Here is a 24,928-nt window from a genome sequence, read left to right on the forward strand (position 1 = left end):
TTATGAAGTGCCATCTAAATAAATGCCTGAAATGATTACCTGCCTAGTGGAGTGAAGGAACAGAGGAGACAGTATATTCTAGGCCCATCGTCATTATTTACAACTGCGCAAAATTATAACATTATAGCAATGATGTTTCCAAATTAAAATAGCAACCTTCAGCACAGATAAATTAGTGGAACATAGTTTGCAGAAATTAAATATAATTTATCAGAAAGCTCCTTGCAATAAGATAATGCAGTAGACACTGTTATTACCTGGAAGTTAGTGTGGTTGCTGTTTGAAGTAGAAGATTCATTCTGTGAGGAAACAAGAAATGATTCATTTTTCTGGAAGGGTAATAAATTAAATACAGAGTTCTATTGGGAAAGAACTACCTAACCCTAAAGAGGATACTCTGTTACGGAAACTAGATCCTTATTCTTCTTTTTTGTAGGTAATACACCAAGGAGCTGTAACACCAGCAGTAGTTCAGAAAAAGTGACAAGCATGGTTTACCTGTACATCATGGTCTCTTTTGCCCAAAACACGCGATGTATCCTGTGAGAACCAAAGACATTTACTATTAGGAGATGAAAACTCTATGATCAGCAACAGACCTTTATCTATCTGTATTATTTATTTATAACAACTTCAGACCCTTTAATACATACCTTGAGTAGGAATGCCTTATTATATAATAAAAGGTTATTTGCACAACATTTTTATCTTCAAGTCAGACTCAGCAGTGACCTATATACAATACACATCTGTATCTCCTCCACAACACGCTGAGCACAATAAATCGCCAAACATTCTTTCTTTCTTCATTATTCTATCTTACTTCAACTAACATTTTAGTTGTCCTCTGTGTAACACTCATTCAATTTTAACTTAAGCTTGGACCAACTCTGTATATGTGCTTCCTGAAGAACAAGAGTTTGTGCTCCTCTATACCTCAGAGCAGATTTTTCATGTCTTTTTTCATATATATATATATATATATATATATATACATACATATATATACACTTCCTTTAAAATAAACTCAACCAAAGAACAAATAGCCCAGCTATTTTATTTTCATTTTTCCTTAAATATGAGAATATTAATTAGGGCCAACATAATTAGCAAAAAATCAGGCATAATCGGACAAATTAGGTATAGTTAGGGCAAAAATCCTACAAGCAGTAAAAAAAAAAAAAAATTAAAAAAAATTACTTACTCTGACAACAAGTTTCTTTCTTGCACAACCAGATTTCTGCAAAGGAGTCAGAAGCCAGTTATTACTTTATAGATGCGGCCATCCACACAAAATGCTTTCAGCAGAAATCTACTTAAACTTGTCAAGGTGGCATATTTCAGGACAGAAAAGTGTCCAGAGCTATCATTTTACTATAAGTAAGTGTCTTAAAATGCATCTCCCTAATATGTTTTGTTTGTTTGTTTGTTTGTTTCACCTTATCACTCCTCCATCAGAAGTTCCTGCCTAGCAGAGTTTCCCTCAGCTCAACCCCTGTGGTATAGAGAACAATCTGTGTAATTTTTTTGTTTGGTTTTTTGACATTCCCCACCTTTCCTTGTGAGAACGTTTAGAAGCAAACTCTTTTACAGTAAAGTCCAGCAATGCACGCTGGATAGGGATAAACAAGGGAATAATTGCATCTTTTGTGAACAAAGGAGGAACTGATGAGACTCTTAAATAGGGCTTGCTGCTGAAGGATTTTTCTCTGCTAAATACAAGAAAATCCAATGTTTTCAGAAGGTCTCCTTACTTCCTAGTGTACGTGTTTGGTGCAGTATCAAAGTGGAAAAATAGGGAAAATCATGAAGCAGTAAAGTATATGGCTGATAACCGAAGAGAAGGCAAGTAGCTCATGACAGAAGATTACTCTAGATGGCAGTAAAACAAAAGGAGGCTGTAACAGAAAAAGCTTTTCTATGAACAGAAACAAGTACAGAAAAACGTCATTTATTTACACAGCAGTATATTTGCTTAGTCACAATCTATCCATGTTAATCACAGTTTCTGCTTGTAGGACAGATGGGAAGCTTTGACAGAGAGTGTTTTACCATGGGATAAACATTACTTTACAATACTAGCATATATATATTTGACTTGAAATTAGAACAAGTGGAAAAAGCTTGGGGTGGCTACATGCCTTATGTGCACAGGTGGTTAATTCCCAAATTATTATCCAGTTAAAGTGCATATACTGCAACATGTTAGTATATAATGTTAGAAGTATTGTGCTGTTTTAAATAATTGTGCAGCAGCCTTGAGAATGGATAGAAGTGATTGAGAACAGAGAAATATAATATCACATATCTCATCCTTGAATTAACTTTTTGAAGGGCATTATAAAGCAATCCTACACTAAAATTAGAGATCAGGTCTAATGTAGAAGTGTTCGGTTACTAACACTGTCCTTAATCATAAGGATTTGAATATTGCAGAAGAAAAAAAAAAACCCACTTACTTGACCATTGGCACTATAGGTAGTTTCATTCTGGAAAATAATAAATTATTTCATTCTTTGAGAATTACTTCAATACAGTAAGCTTACAGAAATGTGATTCTTTCTGATACTGCATACAGACATAACAAAAATAATTTGTTGCTCACATCCTCCACAGCCTTGCCTAAATTAGTTTGAAATCTTACCATTCCAGTCTGAAAAACATTTTAATAGCAACTTTAGATTGGGAGAAATGTATCATGAAAAGCAGTGAAATTTTCGCCACTGTATCTCCCTTCTTTGTTTCATTGTATGTATTTAAAGCTTGTCTATGGGATTTTCTTTTTTTTTTTTTTTTTTTTTAAATTACTGTAGAGTATACCCTTAGATTTTGGGTAAAATCTTCTGAAATAGCTATTAGTGTGGGAACACAACATTTATTCTGCTCACAAGACTACATCTAGCAGTGCAAAATTTTCCCATCTACATGAAAAGTATATTAGAAAAAGCATACTCACATCATCACAAGCGTTAGGATTGTAATCCTGTGAACCCTAGAAGGACACCAGATAGCAGTTATTTCTTCAGAAAAATGGAATATTAAAAATGCACTTTGATGTTGTATTCTGCAAGACAGAATTGAGGCGCATGCAAAGAAAAAGCTGAGTTAAATTAAAGTAAGATCTTTATAAGGAGAATGAGGAGGCAAATACTTGGTTAAAATAGTTACTTACAGAGAATGTTCCACTCTTCGGTAAATAAAAAAACCAAACCCAACCCAAGTAAAAAATATCACAGAAACTATTATGTTTTACTATATCTTTGAGAAAGATGATGCAGTGACTACAATGATTATAATGAAATAATATGTAAGTAGGAGAAAGGAAGAAAGAAATAGTTACCTGGCCATCATAATAGCCAGATGAGGATGATCCACCCTTGAAAACAAAAAAAGACAAACCGAAGTTGAGAAAAATACAATATAGAAAGCCTGATTTTGGGCAGAGGCTAAATCTTGTATGAAGTGATGTACAAGTAGGGAAATAGAGCATTACTTACTTGGCCACCACCATAGTTTTGTGAAGAGTATCCACCCTGTAAAACAAGCAAATAGAAACCCTACTTCAGAAGAAGCTATGGTTTTGTTTGGAGGCTGTAAATCTGGAATAAACAATTGCCTGGGATTTCTTGATCTTTTGAGGCCCCTTCCAATCCCTGACATACTGTGATTCTTTGAACAAATACAGCTTTCTAGATATGTAGATTATTTATCAGATATGATGAAAATTCTTACCAGGAGAAAATCGAGTTCTACCTACCTGGCTGCCACCATAATTTTGTGAGGATGATGATCCACTCTGCTAACAAAAAAAATAATTAGAATTAATATTACAATATTGCAGATCAGTTATTGTTCAGCCATCGTGGAACCCGTGTGAAGTAAAACCTCAGTGGGAGGAAATAACAATCTAGTACTTACTTGGCCACTACCATAGTTTTGTGAAGAGTATCCACCCTGTAAAGCAAGCAAATAGAAACCCTACTTCAGAAGAAGCTATGGTTTTGTTTGAAGGCTGTAAAGCTGGAATAAACAGTTGCCTGGGATTCCTTCGAACAAATACAACTCTCTCTATATCTAGATTATTTATCAGATATGATGAAAATTCTTACCAGGAGAAAATCAAGTTCTGCCTACCTGGCTTCCACCATAATTTTGTGAGGATGATGATCCACTCTGCTAACAAAAAGAACCAAAAATAGAATTAACATTACAATATTGCAGATGAGTTATTGTTCAGCCACCATAGAACCCGTGTGAAGTAAAACCTCAGTGGGAGGAAATAATAATCTAGTACTTACTTGGCCATTACCATAGCTTTGTGAAGAGTATCCACCCTGTAAAACAGGCAAATAGAAACCTTGCTTCAGAAAAAACTATGGTTCTGTTTGAAGGCTGTAAAGCTGGAATAAACAACTGCCTGGGATTCCTTTGAACAAACACAACCCTATAGATATCTAGATTATTTATCAGATATGATGAAAATTCTTACCAGGAGAAAACAAAGTTTTACCTACCTGGCTGCCACCATAATTTTGTGAGGATGATGATCCACTCTGCTAACAACAACAAAAAAAAGAATTAACATTACAATATTCCAGATCAGTTATTGTTCAGCCATCATAGAACCCGTGTGAAGTAAAGCCTCAGTGGGAGGAAATAATCTAGTACTTACTTGGCCACTACCATAGTTTTGTGAAGAGGATCCACCCTGTGAAACAGGCAAATAGAAACTCTACTTCAGAAGAAGCTATGGTTTTGTTTGGAGGCTGCAAAGCTGGAATAAACAATTGCCTGGGATTCCTTTGAACAAATACAACCCTATAGATATCTAGACTATTTATCAGTTATGATGAAAATTCTTACCAGGAGAAAACAAAGTTTTACCTACCTGGCTGCTACCATAATTTTGTGAGGATGATGATCCACTCTGCTAAAAAAAATATTGCAGATAAGTTATTGTTCAGCCATCATAGAACCCATGTGAAGTAAAACCTCAGTGGGAGGAAATAATAATCTAGTACTTACTTGGCCACTACCATAGCTTTGTGAGGAGTAAGATCCCCCCTGTGAAGGCAAAACAGAACAGTTGTAATGCTGGAGAGCTGATTTTGATCAGAATCTGTAGAGCTAGCTTTATTAGGTTGCCAAGTTCTTTCTACGTAAGTGGAATTTCAGGGCTGATAAGAAGCACCTTCTTTGAAGAGAATGAGTTGCAGGCTGGAGCTGGAGAGACTCTGCAAGAATCTATCACATCATGAGCAAGAAAACTGTACTCTGGATTAGAACTTCTTAAAAGGTTTTCACCAATGGATAACAAAGAGCTACCTACCTGACCACCCTGTGATTCACCCTGTAAATGGACAAAAAATATGCCTGCTTTAGACACTTACTGTTTGGCTATGGATTCTTTTTAATGAAAGCTGTGATACTTGATTAGGGGGAGTAAAAGGTGCAGAGGCAGATGCACAATATAGATGTGACTTCTGACATAGTAAGCATAGATTGCCAATAGTGCAAAAGTAAATACTAGATAAGACATATGTCAAGAAACTATAAACATTTATCTTTAAGTAATTCCTAGTACACAGATGAGTTTCCTTCTGAACAGTCTGCAGAAAACGTACCTTTTTTTCTCTTGTAGAAAACTCAATTTATACAAGAGGAATGAAAAAATCCCCTGGTAACATTATTACACAGAAAGCTGTGAGATACAGTGGCCTTAAGGAAAAGGTTTTAAATAAAACACTTGGTGTGTTTCAACATGGCTTGTTTAGAGGCAAATGTAACTCCTCCAAGCGAAATCAGAAGAGGCATTTGTAGAACTATTAGTGTTAAAAGTGCATTATAAGAACAGTGACATCCTGAGCTATTGAAGTGGGATATTTGTCATTCGCTAAAATGGGGTTGAGACTTCATCCAGAAAAAGCAAAGGAAAATAAAACGAAAAGTATTATCTTTCAATGTTCTAGCAGTTTTTGGTACAAAATGTGTTCCTTTTAGTCTTAAAAAGAAATAGCTCCACTTTGCAAATAAACTTGAAATGCTATTATGAAATAATTATATACCTGTATCATATATTATTCTTCCAAGTTACAGTAACATATTACATACAGCATATTGTATATACTATACCACATAATAATAATATATTATAGCAACATCTATGTTGTTCATAATTTATATAATACATATCTATAGTGGTAAAACATGGTATTTATTAATAAAATGAAATTACCTGATTTTTCCATTTCTTGTGAAAAATCAGTACGAATCAAGAAAAGTATCACAATATATAATCTAATAATAATATATAATCTATTGCTGTTTTCTTACTAATTTTTAACATCTACAGAGATTGTTTCTCTAAACAAGGCAGATATCTTTTAGGATACTGGGTTTTAGAGTTCCAATGCTGAAACTTGTAACAAATACACATGCAGCTATCTACACTTCACTGCACGAACTGAATGAATTGTGAAGCCCGTTTCTTTCAGGAACCTCAAGGGGCAGTCCTAAAATATTTTCTGACTTTAGATGGGAAATGTCCACAGAGAGGATGGTGAGCTCCAGCACCGATTTAAGTAGTGCCAGTTGAGCAACTCTGCAGCAGACTTATTCTTTCCAGAATCTGGCCTTACTGTCCTACAGAGATAGATATGTCACAGACATAATGCTATTAAAGAGGCGGGGAAAAGATCCCAAGCCTCTGTGATGCTCTGGTATATAGGAAGATAGTGAATTCTAATCTCATAATTGGTAAGATTACATGGATTTGCACTCTAATTCACTTAGTACCAACTGCAGATGCATAGTGGCAAACCTCATTTTAGACACACACTAAAATCAGAAAAGGAAGAATATTTACCTGGTGACAGGGATTGCTATCATAGGAAACACCCTGTTAAAAAACAAACGAACCAAAAGGTAAATACTCAAAGTTTAATTTTCTTGCAAAATCAGCTACATAATTCTGCTAAATATTTCTGTATTTATGCTTCTCTTTCATTCTCATTGCTTTCCCCAATATATTTACTTGAACACAGATTTACTATCATGGCCTCATCCATGATCCTTTCACCATCATTGAAGACACCATCTTTACATTCTTGTAGGCATAAATGAGTTGAAATGGAACAAGGATGAAAACTACTAATCTAATTCTTATTCCAAAGGAGCCACTCTCTGATCCTATCACTTTCTTTAGGAACTAAAGAGTAACTTCTGAAAATCATTCAGAAGCAAAGACTTTATCTGTTTACTGAGTAGAAAGAGGAATCACTACTTGTCCATCTTCTGTGTCTAACACTACATGGGAGAAGCCACTTTATTTTGGTTACAATGACCAGCAATATCAGATTTCCTTGATGTCTTTGCTAGGAAATTCCATGTAAGAATGAAAACAAAAGATTCCAAGTAACAAACATTATATAACTTCTTGAAAAATAAGTTATAAAGAAAACTGGGTCCAGTTTTCAAACAGATTAGAGAAAGAGGACTTACCTGTCCACAACCGCTGCTGCTACCTGAAGATCCACCCTGCTGGGAAAGAAAAAAAGAGCAGCTCAGTAATCCGTGTATTCCTTTTCTCCATTCCAAGTACAGAAATCTGTCTTAAAGGGCTTTAGCTACGTGACTGCTTAAAAGCTAGAAGACAAGCTACACACTAATATAGATTGTGTATATTGAGTATTATACTGCATCAAAAAGCTGACACCTACACACTCCTTTCTATGTGGGAAAGACCTGCTTCGAGGAGCATATTGTTCCCAGATCCAAATGAAAAAAAGTTCACAACTCCAACTTCAAATGAGAACTTATCATATTATTTCAAGAAACCACAGGATTCTCTGTACCTATATGGGAATATCACACACATGTGATGTTCTGATGGGTGACTGATGCTTACCTGGCCATAGGAACTGACACCTTGAGATGAGTAGCCCTGTAACAAAGCAAAGAACTCATTTGTAAAACAGAGCTGTAGTCCTAGCACAGCTGCAAAAGAGGAGCCCATTTCCACTAAAAGTTCATCTATACAATGTTCTTTTTTTCTTCAAGGAAATTCAGTGATGTGAACCAAAATCAAGGACCACTCAGCAACACCAAGAAAGAAAATAATCAAACCAAACCAAACCAAACACCAAAGCCCATTTAGAAAGCAGGACCCTGAAGAAAACCTCAATACATTTCTGCATAAATGTTTCACCTGTCCGGAGAACTGGCTGCCTTGGGAACCCTTTAAATAAAGAGACGATAATTACCACCTTGACACGGATGCTTCTATGGAGAACATAAGGTTTATGGAAACACAGCTGCAGGAGGGATTTATAAAAAAAGGCTCTTCCTGAGCCAATGAAAACCAGAGCAGTACACTAAGCTCTGTGCTGCAGACTGTCCCAGTCTTGGCAAAAGCCATGAGTTGAATCAATTTGGAGACTACCAAAGGAAATATCACCCTCAAAAACGTGCCAGTTGTGCTGGTCACAGAGAGGTAAGTGAAGAACACCCTGCAGAATATCAGATTTGCTTACCTGGCCAGAAGAACTGCTGCTGCCTGTGAAACTTGGCTGACCCTAAAGACAAGGACACCATTTGGTTACTTCCCTTTTGTAAGGGACCCAGTGTGCATTAAGAGAAGTAACTACATACTGTAGCTGTACAGGGCAGGATGAGGAGCCTGCACTTCCTCCTGGCCCTCACAATGGTGGCAAATAAAATGAATCGCCATCCTGGTATTCCAGATAAATAAGTAGCATGTGGATACACTATGAGAACAGACACTTTCAGAGAAAATGTCCTTTTAAGTTCAAATGCTGAGAGATTGCTGTGTGGTTTTGCAGTGCCATGGCTCCCTACTTCTGCAGACATTGTATTCTGACTGGTGACTGGCTGATGCTTACCTGGCCATAGGAACTGACACCTTGAGATGAGTAGCCCTGTAACCAAGCAAAGAACTCATTTGTAAAACAGAGCTGTAGTCCTAGCACAGCTGCAAAAGAAGAGCCCATTTCCACTAGAAGTTCCTCTCTACAATGTTCTTTTTCCTTCAAGGAAATTCAGTGATGTGAACCAAAATCAAGGACCACTCAGCAACACCAAGAAAGAAAATAACCCAACCAAACCAAACACCAAAGCCCATTCAGAAAGCAGCCCCCTGCAGAAAACCTCAATACATTTCTGCATAAATGTTTCACCTGTCCGGAGAACTGGCTGCCTTGGGAACCCTTTAAATAAAGAGACGATAATTACCACCTTGACACGGATGCTTCTATGGAGAACATAAGGTTTATGGAAACACAGCTGCAGGAGGGATTTCTCAAAAAGGCTCTTCCTGAGCCAATGAAAACCAGAGCAGTACACTAAGCTCTGTGTTGCAGACTGTCCCAGTCTTGGCAAAAGCCATGAGTTGAATCAATTTGGAGACTACCAAAGGAAACATCGCTCTCAAAAACGTGCCAGTTGTGCTGGTCACAGAGAGGTAAGTGAAGAACACCCTGCAGAATATCAGATTTGCTTACCTGGCCAGAAGAACTGCTGCTGCCTGTGAAACTTGGCTGACCCTAAAGACAAGGACACCATTTGGTTACTTCCCTTTTGTAAGGGACCCAGTGTGCATTGAGAAAAGCAGCCCGTCTTATGGCTGTACAGGGCAGGATGAGGAGCCTGCACTTCCTCCTGGCCCTCACAATGGTGGCAAATAAAATGATTTGCCATCCTGGTATTCCAGATAAATAAGTAGCATGTGGGTACACTATGAATATGAGAACAGACACTTTCAGAGAAAATGTCCTTTTAAGTTCAAATGCTGAGAGATTGCTGTGTGGTTTTGCAGTGCCATGGCTCCCTACTTCTGCAGACATTGTATTCTGACTGGTGACTGGCTGATGCTTACCTGGCCATAGGAACTGACACCTTGAGATGAGTAGCCCTGTAAAAAAGGCAAGCACTCATTTGTAAACAAAGCTGTAGTGCTAGCACAGCTGCGATAGAAAAGCTCATTTCTACTCAAAGTTCCTTTCTACAATGTTATTTTTCCTTCAAGGAAATTCAGAGTTTCAAACCAAAGTCAAGAACCACCCAGCAACAGCAAGAAAGAAAATAACCCAGCCAAACTCCAAAGCCCATTTAGAAAGCAGGCCCCTGCAGAAAAGCTCAATACATTTCAGCAAAACAGTTTCACCTGTCCAGAGGACTGGCTGCCTCGGGAACCCTTTAAATAAAGAAAAGATAATTACCACCTTGACAAGGATGCTTGTATGGAGAGCATAAGGTTTATGGAAACACAGCTGCAGGAGGATTTCCCAAAAAGGCAAAAGAGGTTCTCCTGTCTCTGTACTATATCTCACAAATCACCACTCAAGTCATATCCATATTTATTCTTATTATGACTGATTTTTTTCATGAATAAGCACTAATTTTTGACAGTGTCTTTGTCGAAACTAAAATTAGAAAAGCCACAGGTACAATTTAACAAAGGGAAATGTCACTGCATAAAATCTTTCAGTTTCCATGAAGTACATGGATAATGAGAAGAATCACATATTCTGCAATTTTATTTATAAACACACATTGAAAATATTTAACTTGTGTAATTAAAACACTATACATTTATATTCAGAAATAAAATAACAAGGAAATATTATTCCTTTCTCTGTCAGGATTCATCACTAGTTATGGAAACATCTAATGCTATACATTTTGAAAGCAATGATTTTCAAAATACGAATTTCAGCTGTGTTAACCTGCTACTGATCTTTTAATGAAAGTGAGAATTTGTTGTCATAGTCTGAAGGAGCAATGCCTAAACTGTGAACAGTGGTAGGTAGGTTAAAACTGCAAAGGATGCCAAAACTACATCTGAGTGATACCCATAATACTTTACAAACATGCTCTTAATGCAATTGGATTGTAATCAACTTTCCAAGTGCCTCGTTATCAAGAAATGATGTTATAAGTAGAACAGCAAACAAAAGTTGAGCTAAACACTAAATGGCACTGTTTTTTTAAAAAAAGTAATGCTGAACTAGTTGTTTGCATTAGAATAATAGAATGTTTAAATGAACATGGAACTGTGCAGATTATGATCTATATATATTTTATTTAACATAGAAAAACATTCAAGTTTAAGCTCTAAAATTCCATCTGCCTTCCTGAGCAGGTTGAGATGGTTAAATTTTGCAAATTTTGAGATCATTATGGAATTAGCATACAGAGGGTTTCATATTTTACGACTGTAGAAAACAGCAACCACCACAGAAATGTCCTACTCCACCACTGTAGTTTGTGAATATCTAAGATATCCATAAGTGATCCATACTTATTTATTCCAGAAGAGATGAATCATTATTTAGTTCACTGAGACAGGGCTTCAGTTAAAACTCAAGTGTAATGGAAAAAAGAATGTCTACCTGTATTATGATCCTAGTAGCAGAACTTCCCAAGCTCTGGAGGAAAACAAAACAAAAAACCACAACAGTAAACATTTAATTTGACTTGTTTAAATGCAATGCAGTTAAACAGCATCATCCCTCCAACCTGTCTCACTGTCACCTGCATTGGACATATATCAATCACACATATGAATCCAATTTCTGATCCAGTCATTTGTTTGATGAACTTTGGGGCATGAGGGATAAATGTAAAAGGGTAGCAGACACCATCCTGAGGAAACTGGTTTGCTCCCATAAGAACTGTATTACTGTTATAGAAAATACAGGAAAAAAGTATGCTTACCTGGGGGTAGGTATGACGCTGCAAATGAAACAAAACAATCTTTAATTATTTTGCACAAGGCCTTTTCCAAACAGAAAAAGGGCCCTATCTTTTGGACTCAATACAAAACCAAATGTAGAAGAAAGATACAGAAAGGATAATGTAGGACAAATGCATCTCAGTCTTCATTCAGGTTAGAACAACAACGTGTTTGATTAGAAACTAGACATCAGAAAATCATATATATCAAATGTTATGTCATACAAACTCACTTTAAGGATGAACTTACTTTTCACTGATTCGATGAGTTCCAAGTAAGCAGAGTAGAAATTTAATAATTTTAAAATGAGAATGGAAAGAAAATTGCAGTAGAAATAGAAAATCAAAACTATTCAAGAACACAGAGGCTGTATACATTGAGAGACCTGGAATCCGCAGTTAGTCCAGTATCTCTGCAAGTACTAAAATCAATCAAAGAACCACAGGATTTGAAGCTATCTGACTCCTGGCTTTCCCTAAAAGTAATTATGTAGCTAGAATAAACCCAGCATGCCAAGGAGCTGTCTACACACACCAGGAATCTTTTGGACAAATTCAGCATCTAGATATTTGAAAGCTTTTTAAGTGGAAATTTTGAGCACTGTAGAGAATAACTACTTACCACAGGTGGATAAGGGTTGCTGTTGGTAATGACCACTACCTATAGAGAAATCAGAGAAAGCTGTTTACTCAAAGAGTTTATTCAAGTAGTTAAATATATTAGGAAAATGAAGAATACTGCATTAGCTGAATTTACAGACTCCAATAATAATGCTATGAATGATCACTTCTGTAAAACATTATTTTAATAAAAATGTTTAATGCACATCACCAAGCAAAGAATATATATGTATACATGGTTTACACAATTGTATAAGGAGATAAACGACTTGCTCCTAGTCAGTCACACAATGACTCAGCTGTAGAGGCAGAAGCGGGATTTCATGTATTATACTATATCTGCTGGCCTATACTGTGTGCCCTTTTTGATCCCCAACTTTCCAACCCAAACCGGAAGATCAATTTCTTTTTTCTTTATTCAGTATTATGCTAAAAAAAAAAAAAGGCTTAATATTGAGTTAATTCAAAAAAATAAGCCAAATACAATAGTAGTATCTTCTGTTTAGATTTTAATGTTTTCTACTTAGAAGTTTTTTCCTTTTTTTCCGCTCTTCTACCCCTGCCCCCCGCCCAACTGAAATTGGTTCATATTGTCCAGTAGTGTAGAAAGGAAGAGTCAGTGCTACCAGAAGTAAACAATTTTAGTATAAACCAGGGAGAAGTATGACATTTTAAAAACTAAGTTATTAAAAAAACCCAAACCAACAACAATCTATCTGTATGTTTTGAATTCCTAAAAAAATGGAAAATTAAAATGAAAAAGTATCTGTGAGGACATGAATGGGTACACTGTGCGTTTCATGAACATAGCACAGCATTAGCCCTGAGCTTCCTGGGGACTGAACTAAGAGGAACAGTCCATTAAATGTTATGAGTCAAAATCAACAGTAATATGAATTCTACTGGTTTTACTTGCCTTGAGTCACACTTGTTTTCCAGCCCCATCTGAATAATAATTACAAAATCTATCTCCTTAAAAGTCCTAATTACATCACAATCCCATTTCTAACTTTTTAAAAACAAATCCTCATAAACATGGATGAAATTTTATTTTCTATACAGTTAAGTTAACCACAGCACAGCTAGCTAGTATAAGGCATCTTAAGAACCCAATTGATTCAAATAATATGAAGCAATCTGGGTTAAAAACTTGAAAAGTCTTAACTGGTAAAAGGAACTGCAGTACCACTGAAATAAAAGGAGTAACGCCAAGTTACAACTATAAGAACATTTTTCCTTTCAGTTGAAAAGGAATGCTTACCTTCTTACTGGAATCTGAACTGCTTGAAGGGATGGACTATAAAGAAAACAGAATCCATTTTTTGCTTAGGTAAATGTATGACAAATTAACTACAGCACTATTTTCCACAAGAATGTTATAGTTAACACCATTTCCGTAAAATATCAAACAAAATAGGATTCTGAAAAAATATTTAATGCATTGGCAATTAATAAATTAGTGACTGAAATAAATCAACTTGACTATTTTTTTCCACAAACCCCAATTATTTTGCTAGTTTAATGCAGCACTGTAGAAAAGCTGCAAATGTTTCATCTAGCATCAAATTAGAAGTTTGCTTATAACAAAAATAATTTCTTGGTAGGAAAAAAAATATTGTCTACCTTAACCAAAAAAGAAGCCAACCCAAACTCCACAACTAATCCCCCCCAAAATATAAAAACCTACTGTTGAAATACAAACTGGAATAAATGGGATGCACCATAAGAATAGAAATGTTTTAAATGAAGCATAATGTGCAGCGAAGTTTTGCATTCCATCAACCCATACATACAGTCGCATAGGTAAAAGCCACAAAAAATACTTGTAATTCTTAGTAACTATTGAAGAAAGCACTGACTTTTGGAAAATCATAATAAAAGTAACTGGTGTTCATTTACAGAATAAATGTAATTGAGTTTCTGTGCAAAACAGAAGTAAACAACTTCTAACTAAGTTGATATTACAACATACATTATACATGTAACTCATCTCCAGAAGTTATTTCCAGATATGACTATTAACCATTTGAAGACAGTCCTCTTTTACCCCCTTTCCATGAATTTTATTATCGTTTGGTAAAAACTGGGCATAACTGCTCAGTTTCTGAATAGCTTAAGAATCTGAAAATATGTTGGAAAGCACATAGTTACCTGGCCATAGGTAAGACCATTGCTGTATGAGGATGCACTCTGAAATAAAAACATAAATTGGGTATTTATTTGTATAGTAATTTGTTAATTATATCTAGAAGTATTGCTTTTTGCTCTTAGATGACACAGTTTTCCTATGAAACTCATTTCATCTGTACTTAAATAGATCTAGGGCAACAGTAAAGTATACTGAACTTGCTTAAAGATAAATGAAGTAAAAATTTGCAAACATTCTACTGTTGTCATAAGTTTAATGTTGCTCTATCACAAATACAATTTACACTTACATATGAAAAAATATAAAATCTATTTAATATTTAGGATTTAATGTCACTAATGACGTATTTGAAGTTAAGCATACAATTAAGCAGCTTTTTGGCTAGGGTTTCAGTTCCCAACAGGTATTAGAGAGTGTGTTGTCCTTCTGGTAGATTTTTTTACTCGCTTTTGTGATTTTAAAAATGGAAAACACGTTAGTCTTTTTAATAAATCTGTTTTCAGGTGAAACTGAAATAAATGAGATTGAAATAGAAATATTTCTAGTAATTAACAAATTATTGGATTAATACAAAAATATTGTAAAAACAACAACAACAAACAAACAGGAAAAAACCCCAAAACCAAATAAAAACCAAACAACACAACAAAAACCTCCCAAATAATATTGCAATATCCAAAGACAATTACTCTAACAGACAACAAAGCATTACACAGTAATAATTCTGACATTTTAGCAGGCTAACAAATTAAGCATTTATAAAGGTGAAGCGTAGCCTCTGTAACATAAATGATTACACTTTGAGGAAGTGACAAGGTAACACCTTTTCATTTTGTTTTTTGATCCCAGAATAACACCTCAGGCAACTGCCATTTTCCTTAATATATTTAGGAAGAATAATACAGCTGTGCAGAAGAGAATCAAATGCAATTTGCAATAAGGAGATGAATTAAGAAGCACAGTAGTAGACAACCAGTAAATACATATATAAGCAGCTTACATCTTTACAGGCGTATTGACCATATGCACCAGCAGCACCTCCCTAAGAAAAAACATGAAAGCAGTTATTTCTCATCTATAATTACTTAAGAAAAAAAGGCAAATTTCAGACACCTTCAATTCTGATTGATCCTTATGTAGAATATGTGCAGAATACATGATAAGGAGAGTATTGTACTCTCTACTAACACATGAGCATTCATGTGTGCACATAAGAGCCAGAGACATTAGCCCTTTGTATACCAGTGCTTATCTAGTGGTATTCAGGAAACATTTCAAAACAGACACTGTCAAGACATTATTTTAATAAAAATAAATTATCAAGATTTAATATAACATTTGTAATTCAAACATTATGTATGTAAAATGTACAAACACATATATATAAAAATTAGGAAGTGGAAACTGGGAATTAACAAAAATCATCACCTTCCTGACTTGCAGTCAATCAAATATAAAATATCAAGGTCCAGCATAAATAGTAATAGTTCCCTTTTCAAAGTAAATCTCACTTATTATTATTAATACAATCAATAGTCTCCCGCAAAATTGCAGTTTTTGTTTTCTTACCAAAAATCAAATACATACTGTGACAAGTTTTACATTTTACCACTATTGATGACATGAATGTTTTAAATTTTTGGAAACATTGTCCTTGTTGGTACTGGCTCATCCCCATTTTTCTGGTTTGAAGTGGCAACTGATAGTTCTTAGCAAAAGAACTACATGACTGGTTTATTTTTGTTTACTTGCTATACTATGAAAAAGAAGCAAAAAGACCTGTCATTGACACAGAAAGAATAAAACTTGACTGTTTCATTTATTTTTCATGTTCTTCCTCATTTTTTGTATTGAGTAAATGTTTGAACATAGTAAATTTGCATTAAAAAATAAAGATCTTGTAAATGCTGAAAAGAAACCAAAATAATGATATATATTTGACATTAATCTGCAAATATTTTAGTCCATCCAATTAGTCACCATGTTGATGAAAAAATGCTTCAGTTAAGTTTTAGATCTATTCAGCACCATGTTAGAGCACTCTTGCATCTTTCCCCTGTTTCTGGCTTGACCTATCTAGGATTCATAATTTCACAAGCACCCCTGCTGCATGAAAGAATGAAAAACTGAAACGGTGTTAGTTATTGTAGATATGTGTGTGTTTACTTCTGAGAGGAGGAACAACTTAGAACATGCAGACCAATTCACACCAGTCTTGTCTTGGGTAGGAGAATAGACAACATGTATGAGTGTAATCTAAGTGGAAGAGACAACCCCTTTCAGTCTTTTTTCATTATTCTATAATCTATATGTTTCTATTTAACTTTTTAACATCTCTGCCAAATACTTTGTGTTGCTGAATAAACCGTAATATTAATCTTCAAGCTCTCTCTTAATTATTTTCTATTTGCAACAAAAGATCTCACATGAACACTGAAATAAACAATGCAACCAAAGGGTAAGAGTTGCTATAAACATAGTTAAGTTTGGGACAAAAAAGTAAACGCAAGTAAAGTGCTTACAGGGCCGCATCCATTCCTGGTTATTGTGTAGACTTGTCCACCCTGAAATGAAAACAGAAGTCAATTATTTCCATGTAAAAAAAAGGTGTGTGTGGGGAGGGTAGGGGTTAAAAAACAAACAAACAAACAAACAAACAAAAAAGCGCCCTACTGTTCATGGCATGAAAAGCTGCACAAGTGACAATGTTTGTGTGCAAATATGGGATAAGCAAGTACAGAGGTTACAAGTTCACTGGCAACTGGTTGTAATAATTCTCATTTAGTATGAGACATTAATCATCATGGTTTTCATATAACATTGTCATTGGTCACGTAACCTTTCAAAATCCACAAGTTGTTGAGCTAAACAGTCTATATTTTAGAAAAAAAATTAATAACTTCAGGTAGTTATGTGACATGATGAGAAACTCAACTCTTAGAAAAGAACATGTATTATATGTGAAAGAAACACAATGGAGAAAAATCAGTATTTACTATTTACATAAGAATAATTGGTACTTCTCAGAATCTGGCAATTCCACTTACAAGTTGTGAAGATTGAACAAATGGAATATTACAAATTAATTCACTAATAAATATAATCATTAGTAAATAGTAAGAAATACATCCTTGAGAAGCTCAGTTCAAGAAACTGGAGATATACCAGAAAGCACCTGACAGTTCAAGTGCAAATACATACATTATGGTAGTGGAGACAATTAACTAGAAAACAAGTACTCTATCAGTGAGAATGCAGACATACATTCCACAAAGTTTTCAGAGGCTACCTGGACAGTGAAATCCCCAAATTTTCAACTGCAAATATAACCTGGTGTTAAAAGTGATCGACATTATACTTTAATATATGCACGCATATCCAGTGAAGTTTGGAGAAATCTTGCAATTTTTTGTGGAGAAGACAGTGAAGCACAACTATATTCAGTCCTTTTATTTTGATTATTATAAAAAGGAAAAATGCCAAATATATCCATTTATAATAACTACAGTTTCATTTTCATTATGCCAGATGTCTCTAAAACTATAAAACAAATGGTTTGTGAGTGTGTTTGCACACATGGGTAGGAATCCTCTAGGAAAATGGAAGTTTTTTGTTTTTGTTTTTTTTTCTCAAAAGGGTCAAGTTAATGCTCAACAAAAGTTTAATGTGTGAAATCAGAGGTGGTGAAGGTAAGAATAGGACAGCAAGTTATTGAGCTCAACAGAGTGTAGGTAGTTGAACCTAGTCCAGTTTACTAGATGAATAACTCTGGTACTCTGTGTTAGCTAAGAGAGATAATATTCCAGTACAGTATTAAATCACCTGAGTACTCTGTAGTTACAGAATTTCAGTTGTTCAAGGTAACTAAAGGAAAACATACAAATGCTGGATATTAGGACCCTTACCTGACTGCTTGAATAGCTGCTCTGAGATGAACCGGAAGGTCCAACCTGTGAAGAAACCAAAATGCTATTTATTATTTTGCAGAAAACTGATTTTTATATAAATTATTTTCAGTGAAAGATCTACTTGGTGGGAAAAAGAAGAGCACACAAAGTCATTTTCTGTAACTTCATAGCACCAATTGATACTATTAAAATTATTTCAGAGATCTTTAAAGCCCAATTATCAAAACTATACAAAAACACCTGGTACAAATTAACATCTGGCCTCATACACTTGGTGTCCATTATTCAGGAAGAGACCTACACTATCAAGATCATTAAAAAGTAGATGAAAACTTTATACTGATATTACTATGTAATCACTAGACACTATGTAATGTAGGGTGTATTTGCTGGGAGGAAGGAAAGAAGTTTAAGAGGCTTGTTCACTGAGCTGAAAGCGATAGTTTTCAGGAAAAAAAAATAATTAATCAAGCAGTTAAATTTTATATCTAGATCATGATTTACAAAAGGCAAGGTTCAGAGCTGTTAAAATAAGTTCTCTTGAAAAGTAAGCAAATACTATGACTAAAAAGTGAAGACAGGAAAAAAAACTTCTGTTAGGAAGTTACTTCAGATTTAGCTAGAGAATCTGCATGAGGAAATGGTAACAAGACTGACAATGATTTAGAAAGTTTGGGATTTTAATCAACCAAAGTAAATTGCCAAAAAGAAAAATGAATTGAGCAACAAGAGGGATAAAGATGTGACTAGAAGCAGCTTTTGACTAGGTCTTGAGATCTTGGGCAATCAGCAGTAAATCTCTGAAGAAAGAATATTTACCATGATGCATCGGCCCTGTGTTGTGTAAGTCCCTCCACGCTGCAAAAAAAGTACAGATTCCAGTTACTGTTTATTGACTGGTGTATAAATATAAAGTTATTTTAAACATGACATCAACTGAATTCACCCTCATGGTCTGAGTGGAGTTGTTAAGAGTTTCATTGCTTACGATACATTGTAACAATCTGATCAGAGAACTAACATTAACTAATTCAAAATAAAAATACCTTCAAAACTGCATGCAAAATGTAAGCCTAAATGAGATCATGCTAGGAAAGTAATTTCAATGGTACAATATAATCTTCATGCTACAACCATGCAACAACTGGACAAGTAGGACAGGAATTCTAAAACAGGTAACTGAAAACTGGGAAATGGAAGAAAAATAGCTCTTACCTTATTACATTCTAGTTCTATCAGAATCTGTGGGGAAAAAAAAAAAAAGAGGGAATGTTTGCAAATTGTTTACCGGAGGGAAAAAAGGGCAGCTTACTGTAGGAAACAGGAAATATATTTGGTGAAGCAATGGAGAAATGACAGGTGTTTGCTCCTGGTTAGATCACAAGATGATGTACATCAGTGCTGGTACAGTCAATAACCAATATAATAGATTTGAACAGACTTTCTTTACTTCAGCTATCTATCATGTTTAAGTTGTTTCATATAAGCATAATTCTTGGCCAAAAAATAAACTCATTTCCAAGAATGTGCTACACAGCTACAGTTCCCAGGGACTGGTGCAGCAGTTGAGAAAAAAACAGTACACTATATGTATTTCATGCTATGGATTGTTTTGATAACTAGATTGTTAGATTCCCTGTTTTGAGGGCAGTGGGGGGATGATATTTATTTTTTCATCAATTTAGTAAGATGATTAGGCTGTTAAATTAAAAGTGTTGAAAATACCTAATGATTTTGGCCATCTTAGTTATTGAATACATGACAGTGGATGTATGCCTTGTATCAAGTCAAAGACATTTTAATTTACTGTATTAGTTTATTGTATGAAAATACACACAAAACATACCTTCCTTTTACTTTTTCCTGTCGCATTAACTGACCCGGAATGTGTAGCTGTGAGAGTTTTGCTTTGAATTCCAACCCAAAATTTCTCTAGATCTTGGACAACAGTTGCACTATAAAGAAAGCAAAATAATGATTATTTTTCTATGAAAATATTTCACTATAAAATACCAATAAACTCTTCCCACTCCCCAGCAAAGAAAATCCACTCTGTTTTCATTTTAAGGGTATATAATACAAGTTCAAGAAGAACATAATTTTCCACAACACTTTTCTAGTTACTGTGTTGTCATCCAACATAATTTTGAAGATAAACAACGCAGATGTTGAGAAGGGGTAGAATAGGAATGGACACTATTTGAAGAAGCATTGACTCCAGTGGGGATTATCAGCTCAAATAACCATAAAAATTGTCACACCTCTTTCCCTCTCTGACAATCTGTATCTATGATGGTGAACTGATTTTCATGCCATTGATAAATGGAAGTGATTGTGTTTTTAATTCATGTTCTTCTGCTCCTTTTTGTATTCCTCAAGATTTAATGAAACAAGGCGAAGGCATCCCCTTCATAAATCCACATTTCGAACAATATCAAGCTATCAAATATTTAGATATCTACCAATTACATTGAGTGGGCATTTTGTTAGACTAGGTGCTATTTTTACAAGCTTCAGATCTGCAAGTAAAGTATCAATAAACATTGGATAAATTTGTCTTCTATTTTCAGCCATTAGTTCGTCGGTTGTAAACTTGGTTTTAAATTTATCTTACAATCATCTACATCAAACTATTATTCTTCTGCTGTTCAAAATGAGAAAAGGTGTTATTGAATAGAGTCTGAACTTCATTTACTCGGGGAACTGGTTACATTCATATTGTTGCTCTTGTAAATAAAGAGGTCAAAATGTAAAAACAGGTTATTCAAAGATCCATTAATAACCTTGTGCTTAATGAAGTTATTTACATGTATTAACATCTGGAGGAGAGTGTTTACCTTTCATAATTATACTTTGAAATGGAAATCATGTTATTTAATGGACACAGTGGGAAGTTATGACAAACTATGAAAAAACCCCACAATTGTGACAAGACAAGATCAGCAGAAGCAGCAACACAGATTCATATCAAAATAATCCATAGAAATAAAATTCCAAGGAAAAAAGATTAAACAAAAGCAATTATTTACATAAATTGAAGATCTCTAACACCATGTGGAGCAATCCATGTTGTTGTAACTTTCTTTTTCTCGTCTGAGTTTGCATGACTTACTGCTGAATTCTGGAATTAAAAGGAAATACATATAATGATATAAGATACAAAAGTTACTTTTACCTATATTATTAGGGGAACTGTCTCTACCACAACAGGTAACACTGACATCTTCCTAAAAAGTGACAGGTAGCTTCTACATTAGATTCATATCACATATAGAAGGTACAGGTATTTCTTGACAAATTCTAATTTTTTAAACTCTACTGATGAAATAACTTTGCCATATAAAAAATGCTTACTTTTTCTATCTATTCTGATCAAAGTATTTAAAAGGAAAACAAGCTTAAGTAAGTATTCCAGAGACTGAACACTTACCGTCGCATTATGACAGTCCAAGCCTTTAGTGTTTGGATCTGTAATTTTAAAAGTACCAACAGGAACATCTCCTTCTATTTCTCGAGCTTGTAGATTAAATCCTTTAAAACCAACATCTTTAAGTGCTTCTAGAGTCACTGTGAAAACAGATGTTTCGAGAAATATAAGTTTCATATACAACTAAAACCTCTTAAACGTTTCACAACTAATTTCCCTCACTCCAAAGCACAAGACTGCATGTACAAAAGTTACTTAAAACCTTTACAGTTTTTTAAAATGTTGAGATTAATGACAGTTTTTATTAATTACCAAGAGAATGACAACAAAGGAAAAGGAAGAAATTTGGAGAGACATTTCTGTCTAAAATAACATGGAATATACTACTTACTGCCAATTTTTAAAGCAATTCTGCTCTACAGCTTTCTTATTAATCTAATTTGCTCCCCATGCATACTCAGTATATTGGCCAATGGCCTTGCTGACCAAAAGGTTATTTATTTTCTGTCTAATTAGGCCCACGAAGTCAAAATAACTATGGGAGGAAGAGAATTGCATTTCTTTCTATCTCTGTTTCAAAATAAAATATTAACTTTTGCCTAAGGTAGAATTGCAGAACCATTTTTTCCTGTGTTACAACTGGAAAAAGAGAAACTGGTCAGTTTGGCTCTCATATTCTGTACTAAATATGAAAAATTAGTAATAATTAACTACTTGATTTTACTCAAATTTTGCTACTGAAGGAACTCAGAAAATACAGAAAAGAGCAGTTTCATGTTTTTTGTATATCCAAATTAAAAATTAATTTCAAGATGCATAATAAAATTTTTATCCTTTATTATAAACTTGCTCTGCACTTCTGCAAATAAAATCAGAATAATGGTTTATACCCAAAGGTATGTGTAATCATTAAAAACAAGGACAGATAAACTTGGAATGACACTGAAGTCAAGGCAAGGACCAATCACACCTCGCCAATTTAACATTCCAAATACCTGCATAATTACCCTTCCTATTTGTCATCAACTTTCAGTCTTAATTCACTATTTTTTCCCAGGTCTCACAGAATGGATGATATCCAACCCTTGAATGCAGTCTTAAATCAAGCACAGATGCAACTGCAGGAGTGTTGGCCACAGGTGAAACTGCAATACACTCAATGGAAGGGCAAACTAATGCAACCTAATGCAACTCCCTGAGACCAGGTAGTGGGTGCTTACAATTTGAAGCAATAGAAAAGTAGTTCCAAAGAAAGAAAAACATGGTTAGAAATAAAGGGGGAAAAAAAATGCAAGGTTAGTAGCACTGGGATTCAATATTTTACAGTAAATCCCATATAACCTCACAGAGAACAGTCTGCAGATACTTAAATCCATCCATCATTTTGCTGGTAATTCTGTTTTAAAAATAGCTATCAGCTATCAAACAGCCCTCCCATCCTTGAAAGTGTTATTCACATGTTTTTCCAAGAATGGCAGCTATGATAGGACTCTAATGCTTCTCCATTCTTCTCTCTACATAGCACTCTCTATGGAAGCACATCCATGGTACTAGGTTCAGGTAAAACAGAATTCCGGATAGACAGTAGCTACTTCGTGAATAATGCTCTTTTTCAGCTACTAAGATACAACAAAGGACGTATGACAGGATACAACTCACTTCCACTTCCATGCTCCTTCTAGCAAATGGCTGGAAAAAGAAGCATTAGCAAGCCACTTAAAAGTATGACAGCACCATGAGACGGCATCACAGTGTGGAGAAACAAGGCTTTCAAGGTGTTCCATCCAGAGGGCAATTTGGGATTAGGAAGATAAAAAGGTGGTTTAAGCCACATTAGCTCCACCCCTGCAATTTGATAAAATCTGGGATGCAGCTCCTAGAAGGATGACTCAAAATGTCTCACTCTTGAGTTGCCTTATACTGTATCCTGATTTTTTATTTTCCTGTAAGATGACAGCATGCGAACACCTAACGAGTAGGATCTCTTTGTATTGCGTAGGCCAGATACAACAGCAAATACTTAAATACTAAGTTAAAGAGCAACTAATTATTAGTTCAGTTTGGCCAGCTGTCCCATTTCATTTTCATTTTGTCACAAAAACTATAGCATGAAGTTGATGTATTTAGTAGATAAGGAAAAAACAGATAATGTATTGTCAGTTATACAAATACATACATATTTATATATATTCAAAAAAACATTTCCAAAAGATTTATATCTCGGGTATAGATGAACAAGATTGAAATTAAAAAAAAAACAAAAACAAAACTAGACTTAGAGGGAAATTGGGAAATTTTGGTGAAGACTGGTAATTCTGAGAGACACAGATAAATATTTAATGACATTCAGATTATTTACCTTGGATTTCATTTCCTGGCTCAAAGTTATCAAAAGATGCAGTAATAATATATGGTGGTGCAGAAGTCTGTGGTTCAGTTTCATAGTTTGGTAACAGAGAATCACAATCGATTGAGTTATTTGTCTGTGGAAAACCAAGGATTCCAGGCAAAAATATCCCACAGAACAAAAAAACAAAGCCGGAGTGTATCCTCATCTGTGGAACAAAAAGACAATATAGTTTATAGTAACTTATTTTTAGTAGTTGTCATATTTGACAAGTATCTGCTTTTCTCCAGGTCAGGAAACAGAACCAGCCTACAAAGCTGGGCTTTCATTGCATTCATGTATTTGGAAGAAAATAAATTAAAATAAATTACCTATACACACTTGCAGAACAGTGCAATAAATAACACAAATATTTTTATTTTAAAATATTAAATTATTAATGGAAATTTAAATTCTCTGGTTACATGACAGCAATCCACTAACAGCCATGTCTGCTGCATTACGACTTTGGACTAGAAGAGGCTTGAAAGAAACCTCCTCGTTGAATCGGCAGATTTAGCTCAGCTCCTTCATTATTCTCAAACTGCTTTTTGTAGATATAAACATGACTGGCATACTCACTTTTTACTGTTTTCCCTACTCCCACTTCCCAGAGACAACCAAGAAATCTATTGTCAAATGCCAGGAACTCTTTGAAGTTTTTAAAAATATTTGCTTCCTGAAGG

At 34.8% G+C, this 24,928-nt stretch overlaps 1 protein-coding gene across 50 annotated transcripts in view; it reads right to left on the bottom strand.

Moving 5' to 3' along the window:
• Positions 1–24,928, bottom strand: part of LOC110361750 (hornerin-like) — a 52,032-nt gene that overhangs the window by 24,742 nt on the left and 2,362 nt on the right. For 12 of the 50 annotated variants that reach the window (XM_065072558.1, XM_065072555.1, XM_065072557.1 and 9 more), the window contains exons 2-41: positions 24,216–24,411; positions 21,860–21,996; positions 21,459–21,550; positions 20,276–20,384; positions 19,645–19,671; positions 19,249–19,287; positions 18,427–18,471; positions 17,044–17,085; positions 15,522–15,563; positions 14,524–14,562; positions 13,634–13,669; positions 12,374–12,412; positions 11,734–11,751; positions 11,409–11,444; positions 10,181–10,210; positions 9,893–9,928; positions 9,519–9,560; positions 9,195–9,224; positions 8,901–8,936; positions 8,532–8,573; positions 8,207–8,236; positions 7,907–7,942; positions 7,501–7,539; positions 6,866–6,898; positions 5,330–5,350; positions 5,026–5,064; positions 4,889–4,930; positions 4,673–4,708; positions 4,515–4,556; positions 4,299–4,334; positions 4,135–4,176; positions 3,919–3,954; positions 3,758–3,799; positions 3,498–3,533; positions 3,341–3,376; positions 2,957–2,992; positions 2,460–2,489; positions 1,205–1,240; positions 499–540; positions 258–299 (exon numbers count right to left, since the gene is read on the bottom strand). In XM_065072558.1, coding sequence (XP_064928630.1) covers positions 258–299; positions 499–540; positions 1,205–1,240; positions 2,460–2,489; positions 2,957–2,992; positions 3,341–3,376; positions 3,498–3,533; positions 3,758–3,799; positions 3,919–3,954; positions 4,135–4,176; positions 4,299–4,334; positions 4,515–4,556; positions 4,673–4,708; positions 4,889–4,930; positions 5,026–5,064; positions 5,330–5,350; positions 6,866–6,898; positions 7,501–7,539; positions 7,907–7,942; positions 8,207–8,236; positions 8,532–8,573; positions 8,901–8,936; positions 9,195–9,224; positions 9,519–9,560; positions 9,893–9,928; positions 10,181–10,210; positions 11,409–11,444; positions 11,734–11,751; positions 12,374–12,412; positions 13,634–13,669; positions 14,524–14,562; positions 15,522–15,563; positions 17,044–17,085; positions 18,427–18,471; positions 19,249–19,287; positions 19,645–19,671; positions 20,276–20,384; positions 21,459–21,550; positions 21,860–21,996; positions 24,216–24,411 — 1,845 coding nt within the window. The remainder of the gene's footprint in view (positions 1–257; positions 300–498; positions 541–1,204; positions 1,241–2,459; positions 2,490–2,956; positions 2,993–3,340; positions 3,377–3,497; positions 3,534–3,757; positions 3,800–3,918; positions 3,955–4,134; positions 4,177–4,298; positions 4,335–4,514; positions 4,557–4,672; positions 4,709–4,888; positions 4,931–5,025; positions 5,065–5,329; positions 5,351–6,865; positions 6,899–7,500; positions 7,540–7,906; positions 7,943–8,206; positions 8,237–8,531; positions 8,574–8,900; positions 8,937–9,194; positions 9,225–9,518; positions 9,561–9,892; positions 9,929–10,180; positions 10,211–11,408; positions 11,445–11,733; positions 11,752–12,373; positions 12,413–13,633; positions 13,670–14,523; positions 14,563–15,521; positions 15,564–17,043; positions 17,086–18,426; positions 18,472–19,248; positions 19,288–19,644; positions 19,672–20,275; positions 20,385–21,458; positions 21,551–21,859; positions 21,997–24,215; positions 24,412–24,928) is intronic. The other 38 variants (XM_065072507.1, XM_065072513.1, XM_065072510.1 and 35 more) reach the window with 38 other exon arrangements.

This window comes from Columba livia, chromosome 8 (assembly GCF_036013475.1).
Source record: "Columba livia isolate bColLiv1 breed racing homer chromosome 8, bColLiv1.pat.W.v2, whole genome shotgun sequence".
Lineage (NCBI taxonomy): Eukaryota > Metazoa > Chordata > Aves > Columbiformes > Columbidae > Columba > Columba livia.